This window comes from Schistocerca serialis, chromosome 9, assembly GCF_023864345.2.
Source record: "Schistocerca serialis cubense isolate TAMUIC-IGC-003099 chromosome 9, iqSchSeri2.2, whole genome shotgun sequence".
In the NCBI taxonomy this organism is placed as follows: domain Eukaryota; kingdom Metazoa; phylum Arthropoda; class Insecta; order Orthoptera; family Acrididae; genus Schistocerca; species Schistocerca serialis.
In genome coordinates this window covers 123783464-123795623 of record NC_064646.1, presented here as the reverse complement: position 1 = coordinate 123795623, position 12160 = coordinate 123783464, and the positions used below count along the sequence as shown (strand labels likewise).

Below are 12160 nucleotides of genomic sequence, written 5' to 3'. Positions count from 1 at the left end.
TGTTGGAACACTTTTATTTTTAAAGTGATGAGATATGAATGATGTTTAGTTTGTTGGTGCACATGCATGTGTGTATGTATGCGTGTGAGTGTACGTGTGTGTGTTACAATGAATGACGAAGGAATACGTGGGGCATCGCAAGTGCTGCCCACAACTCCTTCTCAGGAAAGATAACTAACTATCCATTGAGACGGTACACACTTATTACACAACATGCTTCCTCTGCATTACTCCTCCCAATTGCGACACTTGCTTGACCAACACACTGTAACCCCATTTAAAACCAAACAATTTCACATGTGTGCACTATGCATACTATTCGTAAATCACTTCACTGCTGCACTCCTTCTTTCTGAACTGGCAGAAATTGAACGACTTCGGGCTGTTTGTGCTTTGTGTCTAAACACTCTAATAATAATAATAAAACTGTGTACAGTCCTTATGTAGCTACTGCTGTGTCGTGTTAGCAGTTAATCCATTTAGCTGTTTCCAAGCTCGTAATGAAGCAATTTCTGGACTACTGCAGGTACTATCTACAACTTGGAGAAGATATCTTTTTGAGCATTTGTTGCATATATGTCTTACTTTTATCATCAGCGATGTCGGTACAAAGCACAACATATGTATGTAGTAGGTGGATTATGTGAGGAACCTGTGACTTTCCGCCGCATTAAGCTACTAACTGGGAAAAAGCAATTATTGATAACTTATACTATCAATATTAGAGTCTTACAAAATTGTGATAATAGTAATAATCTTTTGAAAATAATTTAGTTTCGTGACTGACACAGAATCGGATAGTTTGATTTTCATTCCACATAAAATTTTATTCTACTCCTCAGAGGGTAATTACCCGCAGGTTGGAAACCACTGGCGTAGATGCAGGAGATAACAGAAACGAAGGAAATATGCATAACTGGTGACCTCGCATGCAGCAACAGTGAAACAAATAACTAGCTGTGAAGTTAACAGAATGAAGAACGGAGGAGATTCTGAGCGATAGTTTGGTGCGAACAAATGAAGAAGGTAATATTGTAACGACAGCGTTGAATGACGTGACGATGAGGTCGCGATTTCGTCTGTTACAACTACGAACGCGTGTACCACAGCCTCCGGCGACGATACGATCGTGGCACTTACCGTCAATGCGCGGTAGATCCCCATGGCGTCTGAGAGCGTGTCGCGGCACTGAATGACGGTGAGGCTATTTGCGTGGGCCCGCCGCCCCCTCGCTTTATATGTGAGCCCCCACTCTCTTTACTCCTACACGCAGCGTTGTGCCCTGTCTCCTCCCTCCCTCCCCCCCCTCCTTCCTCTCCCTTTCACGTTCCCCACCGCCGTCTAGCGTCGCCGTCGCCACCGCAATCGGCGCTGTCAAAAATTTCTCCCGACGCCTAAATTCGCGCGCGAAAACTCGCAGCTTTCTCGCGCTGCGTACACGCGTGCGCTGTGAACCAACGCCACCCGCGTTGCCGCCGTCCGTCATCTACGCCGTAGAGTCAGGTACAGTTCTGAAGTAGACGTAAGAGCACATTATCTCCCGCTGAGTTTTGTAACTTTATTAAATCACTCATTAAATGGCTCCCGCTAGAAGACTGAAACATGTCAAGCCGGTTCGGAGACAATTTTACTGCAGTTCAGGACAAGAGCCCACTAACATTTTCGTTCCACAAAACAAACTATAGCAGAAAAAGCGTGTTAAACTTCATAGGTATTCGCTGACGTGTGATAAGCTTCCAAGTCATTTGCGTCTTCGTAGACGTCGCGAGATGTGCCACTGTGAGTTCGGAAAAGAAATAGTTGGTAACTATAACTGCCTCGTCTTCACCTGTCTTCCGATAAGAACTCAACAAGAAGAGCGAACTGCGAACTTTATGAAGAAAATCTTTCTTCCTCTTGTGTCTCATAGTGCTCGTCTGGGACCAAGAGAATTTGCTTTCTGTGACCCAGTGGAAAACTGAAGATAAGTAACGTTGCTTGCTACTAAAGATTGTTTGAGGATATTTATGCAATTTCAGTGTATGATTTTACCGTTATGTTATTCAACTGTTAGTTACAATTATTTCCCTACCACCTTCAATATTCTATCTATACACACATTGCTATTATTTTTTCTATTCAATTCCTTAATACTTCTGGTCTTTTAATATTCGGAATACAAATTAAACTGCATCACAAGTTTACTACTGGATGACACGTTCTATTTCCAGTGTGTATGGAGCAACAAATGAAAACGAGGCAAATGTAAAGAAAGTAAGTAAACTGTTTATTATTTCAAAGGTCATCGCTGCAACTGTTAACACATATCGCGAGACAAAGAGGTCAATGTCTCCTCGAAAAGATGTTTTCGGTTGTCCAGGTAGCCATGATTGTGACCAGGCTTCCCACCTCATCGTCTGAAGTAAATCGGTGGCCACGAATGTCTTTTTACAGGGAAACAGAGATATGGAAATCGCATAGAGAGAGAGATGGAGACTTTATGGAGGATGTGTAAGGGCTTTCCAGCGAAACTTCTGCAGCGTAGTCCAAATAACCCACTCTACAGAAGCCCTGAAGAAAGACATTCGCGGCCATCTATTTACTTCAGGTGAAGAGGTGCACCTGGATGCAGTCATGGTTCCGCAGGCAACGGCAAATATTTTTCCACGAAGGCACTTGCAGTGTTGTCTCACAGTAGGATAAATGTACACTCCTGGAAATTGAAATAAGAACACCGTGAATTCATTGTCCCAGGAAGGGGAAACTTTATTTACACATTCCTGGGGTCAGATACATCACATGATCACACTGACAGAACCACAGGCACATACACAGGCAACAGAGCATGCACAATGTCGGCACTAGTACAGTGTATATCCACCTTTCGCAGCAATGCAGGCTGCTATTCTCCCATGGAGACGATCGTAGAGATGCTGGATGTAGTCCTGTGGAACGGATTGCCATGCCATTTCCACCTGGCGCCTCAGTTGGACCAGCGTTCGTGCTGGACGTGCAGACCGCGTGAGACGACGCTTCATCCAGTCCCAAACATGCTCAATGGGGGACAGATCCGGAGATATTGCTGGCCAGGGTAGTTGACTTACACCTTCTAGAGCATGTTGGGTGGCACGGGATACATGCGGACGTGCATTGTCCTGTTGGAACAGCAAGTTCCCTTGCCGGTCTAGGAATGGTAGAACGATGGGTTCGATGACGGTTTGGATGTACCGTGCACTATTCAGTGTCCCCTCGACGATCATCAGTGGTGTACGGCCAGTGTAGGAGATCGCTCCCCACAACATGATGCCGGGTGTTGGCCCTGTGTGCCTCGGTCGTATGCAGTCCTGATTGTGGCGCTCACCTGCATGGTGCCAAACACGCATACGACCATCATTGGCACCAAGGCAGAAGCGACTCTCATCGCTGAAGACGACACGTCTTCATTCGTCCCTCCATTCACGCCTGTCGCGACACCACTGGAGGCGGGCTGCACGATGTTGGGGCGTGAGCGGAAGACGGCCTAACGGTGTGCGGGACCGTAGCCCAGCTTCATGGAGACGGTTGCGAATGGTCCTCGCCGATAGCCCAGGAGCAACAGTGTCCCTAATTTGCTGGGAAGTGGCGGTGCGGTCCCCTACGGCGCTGCGTAGGATCCTACGGTCTTGGCGTGCATCTGTGCGTCGCTGCGGTCCGGTCCCAGGTCGACGGGCACGTGCACCTTCCGCCGACCATTGGCGACAACATCGATGTACTGTGGAGACCTCACGCCCCACGTGTTGAGCAATTCGGCGGTACGTCCACCCGGCCTCCCGCATGCCCACTATACGCCCTCGCTCAAAGTCCGTCAACTGCACATACGGTTCACGTCCACGCTGTCGCGGCATGCTACCAGTGTTAAAGACTGCGATGGAGCTCCGTATGCCACGGCAAACTGGCTGACACTGACGGCGGCGGTGCACAAATGCTGCGCAGCTAGCGCCATTCGACGGCCAACACCGCGGTTCCTTGTGTGTCCGCTGTGCCGTGCGTGTGATCATTGCTTGTACAGCCCTCTCGCAGTGTCCGGAGCAAGTATGGTGGGTCTGACACACCGGTGTCAATGTGTTCTTTTTTCCATTTCCAGGAGTGTATTAAGAATTATAGCTATTACCTTTTAAATAATAAACACTATACTTACTTTTGAGGTTTCTGTACCTCATCCGGTAAAACAGAACCCTTATAGAGTGGCTTTGTTGTCCGACAGTCCGTCTGTCTCTGTCTGTCTGTCCAACTGTTAAAAACGCTTCTTCTCAGGAACGGGGAAACGCATCAAGTTGAAATTTATGTCAGGCATTATGGTCTATAATCTCTTGGCGGTGTAATAAAATGTAAACTAAGTCAATACAGTCAAAAGTTACGGCCATCTATGTCACACGTTTTGATACTCATAAACCCACTCATCAAAATCTATAGGGTACTTCCCGTTGACCTTGAACCAGACTAAACACCGCTTAGGCTACTCTTATAGTAAGTGTGTTATCTTTTTCTCTTTTTGCGCTAATTAGTGTGCTACCTGGCTTGACACTTGTTCCTGTCTCGAGATATACTTTTAAACACGACAATTGTAGTACACCGTCATCCACAACCTGTTTTACTGTTTGTAGTTAAGTTTGGCAAAGAACGTGGTGTATTCGTTTCTGTAAAGATTCAGGAAATCTTGAATTGTTTGCTGAAAACGGCCCTTAATACCATTTTCTCAAATATTTCAGGCTACATGTTTCCGCTCTTTAGCAGAGAGTAAGCAACGAGGCACGTTTGTAGCAACATAAAACTGTGTGCCGGAGAGGGATTCCTTACAAATGTTCATTTCAAAATAATGGCGACGTTTCTGAGGTGGCAGATAAGTCGAATTGACCTCTTGTAATTACTCTGTGAAGTATGGACGGTATGGAGAGGAAATGATGAGGAGGTAGATCTTTGGGTCTGTCTATGAGCGAACACTCCGGTTTTGAGTTCCTTTTTTCTTTTAGATAAAGTTTTAACTTGGAAATATTAGTCTCAATATTTTTATCACTGCCGGATAACCCGTTAGCTCAGTATCGACTTATGAGCCCAGTCGTTATTAGGGCCTCTGTACAAAAATTAGCAGATCCTTACAAAAAGAAACAATGAAACTATAGAACTTCTTTGACGATTTCTAGATAGGAAACTTGCTGGCAGAGTAAAATAGTGTGGTGCGTTGGGACTTGAACCTACGGCCTTTGCCTTTCGCATGCATGTGCTCTCTCGACTCCTCTGAAGAGAGAAAATTCATTCTAGAAACATTTCTCCAATTCTCTTCTGTGTAGTTTGGAAGATAGAAGCTGAGGTACTGGCGGAGCTGGAGCTCTGAAGGCACGTCATTAGTCGCGCTTGGATATCTCATTCACTAGAGCACTTGCTCGCAAAAGGGAAAGGTGCCAAGTTAGAGTCCCGGTCTGGCACACAGTCCTGCTATGACACGAAATGTCAAATCAGTGCGCACTCCGCTGGGCGGTGAAAATTCATTCTGGATTTCTACAGTCTTTAACATTACAAATGGAACTGTCAGTGACTAAAAGAAGGGAAGATAAAGATTCGCTACACGAGTCCATGAAAACGCGTGCACGTTAGTAAACTGATCATGTATGTCCGAAGGAACATTGTACCCTACTTATGAACGACAGAGACGCTGCAATATCGTATTTATCCGCCAATATCAGGCAAGACACTTTCAGTTAATATGTCTCCCTGCACGGGAATATACACAAAGAATGTACGAGTCCAGATTGTTGATACATAGTTGACGACATATAAAGTTTGGATCTGGGCGTAAGTCGTGCCTGGTAGCCTAAAGATAAGGAACCAGGACATCCGGGTTCTATTCCCGGTGTAGCAAGAACTTCCAATGTCTTCATTCCATCATACAGCTGGTGGTTGTCCATTCTGCTGCCGCCAATGTACATTTCGCGGAGAATCAGGAAGATAAGGAGAGAAATTACGGCTCGTATGGACGCATGTAGCCCGTAGCTTTTCCCTAGTTCTATGTGCGAGTGCAACAGGAAAGGGAATGACTTAGTAGTGGCACAAAGTACGCTCCACTACGTTTCGTGCGGTGGTTTGCGGTGTATGCATGTAGATGTAGATGTAGATGTAAGTGGCAGATACACGCTCGTCCTGCCTGGTACGTCCTCACTGACGGGTGCAATTGCAGCTCTGATGCGAGTTCGAAGTTCCTGCAGGTTCCTCATCGGGGTCTGGTAGACAGTATCCTTCACAAAGCCTCTCCACCCCCCCCCCCCCCCCAAAAAAAAACTAGTCTAGTCGGGTATGTTTGGAAACCTTGGTAGTCAGGAAATAGGCCGTCTTCCGCCATTCCAGCGATATGGAAACCTTTCATCCAAAGTTATCCTAACTATAGAGGCCCAGTGAGGAGGGGCTACATCTTGCTGAAGCTTGATTTCAGAATGCAGTTCTTCGACCTATGGGAATGAAAACTTTTACATGTCCAGATGAACAATCGTGTTTACTGGGACTTCTGTAAAAAAAAAGTCAACGGTGCCACCACACGATCATGAAGCGGACCACACCATACGTTTACCTTTGGACTATCGCGCACATTTTTCATGTTAAGGTGGAAGTCCTCAGAGCCTTAGATCCTCACATTGTGTCGGTTTACCTTCAAACAAACACAAAAAAAAATGGCTCTGAGCACTATGGGACTCAACTGCTGAGGTCATTAGTCCCCTAGAACTTAGAACTAGTTAAACCTAACTAACCTAAGGACATCACAAACAGCCATGCCCGAGACAGGATTCGAACCTGCGACCGTAGCGGTCTTGCGGTTCCAGACTGCAACGCCTTTAACCGCACGGCCACTTCGGCCGGCCAAACACAAAAAGAAGCTCCGTCCTTGAATATCACTTTTTGCAAATAGCCTGGGTCATCGTCGATGCGACGCAGAATCTCACATGCAAATTTTTCACACTTTGGTCTGCCATCAGGTTAAAGTGCATGCAGCAGCAGCATCTCAGCCATGAAGCTCCAGTCCCTTGCGTAGCACCGGTTGGTGGTAGCTGCAGCTGTCGAGACTCTTGGCGGATTGATCTGGTTGGGCTCCGGATAAATGCCTTCTTACAACCGCTCCACCTCTGCATCACTTGTGCTCGGACGTCCAGAACTCGATCTCTTCATGACACTTCCGGATTCCTTGAGCCTCGTGTACCACTGTCTGATGGTCGGACATGATGATGGGGCGCTTCTGCTGTAATGTGTCCGAAAGTTCTGATGAACTTAGATGTCAGATTTGCCCTCTATCAACCATTCCACACAATGCGACAATTGCTGGAGTATAGCCATTCTCGTCAATGACTAATCTGAAAAAAAAAAGAAAAAAAGAAAATAGAACTTTAGGTATGTGTGAACATTATACTGAAAACCACACCTTTATATCCCCATTTCTGAAATACACCTGATTATAGTTGTGAATATCATTTTGGAATAACCTGTACTCTGGCAGCATTAGGTGTTTATGAATCTCTGATGGTCATTGACATTGTTGGTCAGCCGAGCATTTTGAAATTAAAGCTTCTCAAAAATTGTCATTAACTATTTTCTGATATGATCACTGAAAACGGCGTCTTAGATAATAGAAACGCTGTCGATATTACGAAAGATTTTATTTTAAAAGATGTGAGAAATGCTTTTGTTTAATACAACGGCAGATAAAAAAGTTATTTAAAATCTTTTGGAATATAATATATTAATTTCTGTAACTTTTGTAAGACCGTTATTATTTATTAACGTTTGTTTTATTCCATTTTATTTGTTTAATAAAGTATCTTCTTGGTAAAACGAAGGTCGTACGAGAAAACTTATTTTGGCATAGGGTCTACGATTTCTATTGCCTATGGACTTCCGTAGAGCTTAAAGTGGGGCTGATAGTTATATGTCCCGAAAAATCTGCTGAGAAGTGTTACACATTCGCAGAAAAATTAATTTGCTTCAAAATGTTTCAGTATTTACGAGTACTTAATAAGAATTACATCAAAATCGGAATAATAACATGGCGTTCGTTCGAGTGTAAACTCAAAGAAAGACAGAAGAATACCGGATTTATTGGCTGAAAAACAGGGAAAATTGTCCACTGAGAAAATTTGGAGTGGTTGAAGATAGAACTTGAAGTCGAAAATAACTAGAGAGCCAGCTGGATGCCACAGGAGGACTTAGTGGTGTAATACTCTCGAACCATGGTTCAAATGACTCTGAGCACTATGGGACTCAACTTCTGAGGTCATCAGTCCCCTAGAACTTAGAACTACTTAAACCCAACTAACATAAGGACATCGCACACATCCATACCCGAGGCAGGATTCGAACCTGCGACCGTAGCGGTCGCGCGGTCCCAGACTGTAGCGCCTAGAACCGCTCGGCCACACCAGCCGGGCTCGAACCATGGTCTGACATCCAGTCAAGCAGTGTTTTGAAGTCGGCCAAATCGTCCACCATGTTGATCCGAAGAAGAGGTCGAGTTCACTTGTGGACGTCACTGTCCAGTCTTACGACATGTGTGCTTAAAATCTAAAGGCAGAGATTTACAAACAATCTGTAAAGTTAGCAGCAGTCATGTAGCGAAAAACTGGAGAACTCGTCAAACTGCTGTGTCAGGTCACTATCACAGGTTATGTGGTTCTCTAAGCGTCTACTAAACTCAACGTCTTCGGAAATTTATTCACAGTGTTTTCTCTCTACTCCTCCTTTTTCATTGTCGAGCTGATTTTTCATGACTGCTGTAGCAGTCCAGCCACTAGGATGTCCCGGCGAGAAAGGTGGCACAGTGGTTAGTACAGTGGACTCGCATTCGGGAGGACGATGGTTCAAACCCGCTTCTGACCATTCAGATTAGGCTTTCCTTGGTTTCCCTAAGCCGCTCCGGGAAAATGTCGTGACGATCCCTTTGAAAGAACACGCCGAGTTTCTTTCCCCACGCTGTAAGGACACAGCCGATATCTCTCCCCGCGCTTTAAACAATCGAGCTTGTGCTCCGTCTACAATGACGTTGACGTCGGCGGGACGTTAAACCCTAATCTTCCTCCGTTCTTTCTTAGGCTGTCCCTAGTTGTCCATATAACTAGTTTCCTCTCCTATTCGTTCTATCACGTCTTCATTTCGGTAATCATCGATCCAATTCATTTCTGAAGCCCTGACACTAAAAAAGTCAACAAATTCTGCATAGTATCCTCGAGCAGTGTGTCCTAGTAAGTATTGCTTTATCTTATTTTCATTCTGAGGCTGGGCATATAAAAAAGCTACACAGATCGCAATACAAGAAAATATAAAGTTCAGTAATTCAATGCTCAAAATTAACCTTGGTTCGTGCCAACTACCTCCTTCTCGCTTCTTTGCAGTATTCATTCAACCGAATATAACTAGACGTAGCATTGTTTGCTGTGTTATATAGATCCCACATAATACAAGATATTCAAATGGTTCAAATGGCTCTGAGCACTATGGGACTTAACAGCTGTGGTCATCAGTCCCCTAGAACTTAGAACGACTTAAACCTAACTAACCTAAGGACATCACACACATCCATGCCCGAGGCACGATTCAAACCTGCGATCGTAGCAATCGCACGGTTCCGGACTGAGCGCCTAGAACCGCTCGGCTACCGCGGCTGGCATAAGATATTGTATAGGTCCTACATTAATACAAAATAGTTTCAATTAGTCATACAGAAACTACTAGAAAGTCGCTATGTTATGGAATGTAGATTAGCAAGTGCGTCAAGGCCATGACAGAAATTTCTTACGAGTAGTCACTGGAGTGGTCACCGAGAAAAGTATGTAGTGAGAGTGGTCTGTAGTCTTATTTTGATATTGTAAACTTAAAAGCTTTCAGTTCTTCATTGATAGAATATAAAGCTGTATTAAAAAAATATGCAACAAGTAAGATAATGATATTATTCAACAAAGGATGGTGTCAAGGAAAGAGCAGGAGTCATATACGAATTGTCAGTGTACGCAAGAGCATAGAAGTACCCGTAATTAACATAATGAGTAAATGTGATCAGTAACTCTGATATTCATTATTAAAACTGGGACTGCCGATCTGGCCATTTACTTTCAGCATCAACTGGCAGCGTAATGGCCGTAAAAGTACGCCTACATTATCAGTGCAGTACAAAAGAGCGTATTGTGTCTCCAATCGTGAACGGAGCGATGGCACTTGCGTACATTGTTCATCCATGTCCCGAAGGGTCATTTATACATAATCTACATATACATTTTTTACAAGCGGCTGTACACCACGTGACGCCGGGTACTTGCGATTTTCTGTCTCATTCCATTCGCGTACTGATCGAGGGAAACATTGTCTATATTCATACAACTCTCTTTTTTTCCTTATGACTTAAAATGATACATTTTTATAATAACATCATTTTATACCATTTTATACTAAACTAGTGACCCACCCCGATTCGCGCGGCCCGACGACGTATGTGGTGTGGCAGTAATAAATAATGTACACTACCCTGCTTCGTGAATCAGCCTACGTATTAGTCAAAACCGTTTAAAAATAAGTGCAGTAGTTCTTGGGGTTGGGTTTCATACACAGACAGAAAAACGTTGCGAGCAACTTTAATTCATTATAATTCAGCCAGTTTTCTCGTAATAGAATATAATTTATATATTTACAAGTAACGTAGATATCTCTGCGAATGTCCGCCTCCGTAGTGCAGCGGTAGCGTTACCGGCAACTACGCAAGCAGGCCCGGGTTCGATACCCAGCAGCGGACTGGGTGTCGTGTGTCCTTCATCATCATTTTCATCATCATTGACACTCAAGTCGACGAAGTGGCGTCAACTAAAAAGACTTGCAGTACGGCGGCCGAACCCCGAAGGGGATATCCCGGCCAGTAAATGCCATACGATCATTTCACCTATGCGAATCATAAGTGTACGTGCGTATTTCATTGTATATGCCTTTTAATTTATAGCATATCATGTATCAGAGGCTGGTTAAGTGATCATGTGCAAAGGCCAAAAAAAAGATCGACGCCAGATCTTGAAATGTAGACCATGACAGCATTCACCTTGCATATGCAGTGACTCATTGTTGAGACACGCTGCCGCAATTTTTCTTAGTGGCAGGCTTTTTCGTCTTGCCGTCCAAAGGATCATGTCCACATCCTAGTTGGAATGAAGCAGAAAACTGCTGAAAAACGTGTGTGTATACAACTGAAATTAGTTTCCCTTCCTGGCGTAGTTTTTCGAGAAACGTTTTACTTTGTGTGTAAGAAACTGAAAGCCACAGATATTGGATTCGCGTGTAGGGAAATCCTATGGCCATGTATGCCATTTCGTTTTCTTTTTCATACTGACGCTCTTCCAGTTAATTAGGTCTGACTTATTGTATCCTTCGTCTCTAATCGTCCATCCTTTATCACCTTTAACAACACCAGCTCCCGCACCTTCCATTCCACTGCAGGCATGCCCCAAGGCTCTCTCCTCTACTCTATCTCCTCCAAACAGCCAATATGCCCAAATCACCTCCACCAGTCCACTTCCTTCAGTATGCTGATGACACTATATTCCTCACACTGTATTCCACACTCCAGAAATTCCAACAATACCTGCAAATCCACCTCAATCAGTTTACTTCCTGGTGTGGCTAATGGCTCCTCAAGATCAACCCTTCCAAAATCCAGGCAATAATTATAGGATACACCAACCATGACTTTCCTCTCCATGACTTCTATCTTATCACTTAAGACCGTCTCACCCACCTAACTAATACATTAAAATATCTTGGACTAACAATCAACCAGCAAATAACTTGGAAAATTCACCTTCTAACCATCCAACAGAACGCATACAGTAGACTAAAACCAATAATGCTACTAATTGGTTGAGCTTGGGGATTGCATTCCTCCACTGTCCTCCAAACCTATAAATCCTTGATCCATTCCATCCCTTGTTATGCGGAAGTTGCATGGATCTCTGCCTCATCCAAGTTCTATCAGTCCTTCCAGATACTGGAACGCCATGCAGTCTGCCTTGCTTTCTGCATCCTTTTATCTTACCCTTACCCTCATCAAATTCTTACCTCTCCTCACTCACATTAAACACCTATCTACACCATCTATAAACTCGACTCCAGTAACCTTATCTTTCCCCTCTAC

The 12160-nt window shown here is 44.3% G+C and overlaps 1 protein-coding gene across 1 annotated transcript in view; it reads right to left on the bottom strand.

The window, feature by feature from the left end:
* LOC126418720 (cuticle protein 19.8-like) overlaps window positions 1-1193 on the bottom strand; it is an 85990-nt gene extending 84797 nt beyond the window's left edge. The window contains exon 1 of the mRNA XM_050085624.1: window positions 1141-1193. Coding sequence (XP_049941581.1) covers window positions 1141-1164 — 24 coding nt within the window. The 5' untranslated portion in view covers window positions 1165-1193. The remainder of the gene's footprint in view (window positions 1-1140) is intronic.
* Between the last annotated feature and the right edge of the window lie 10967 nt (window positions 1194-12160).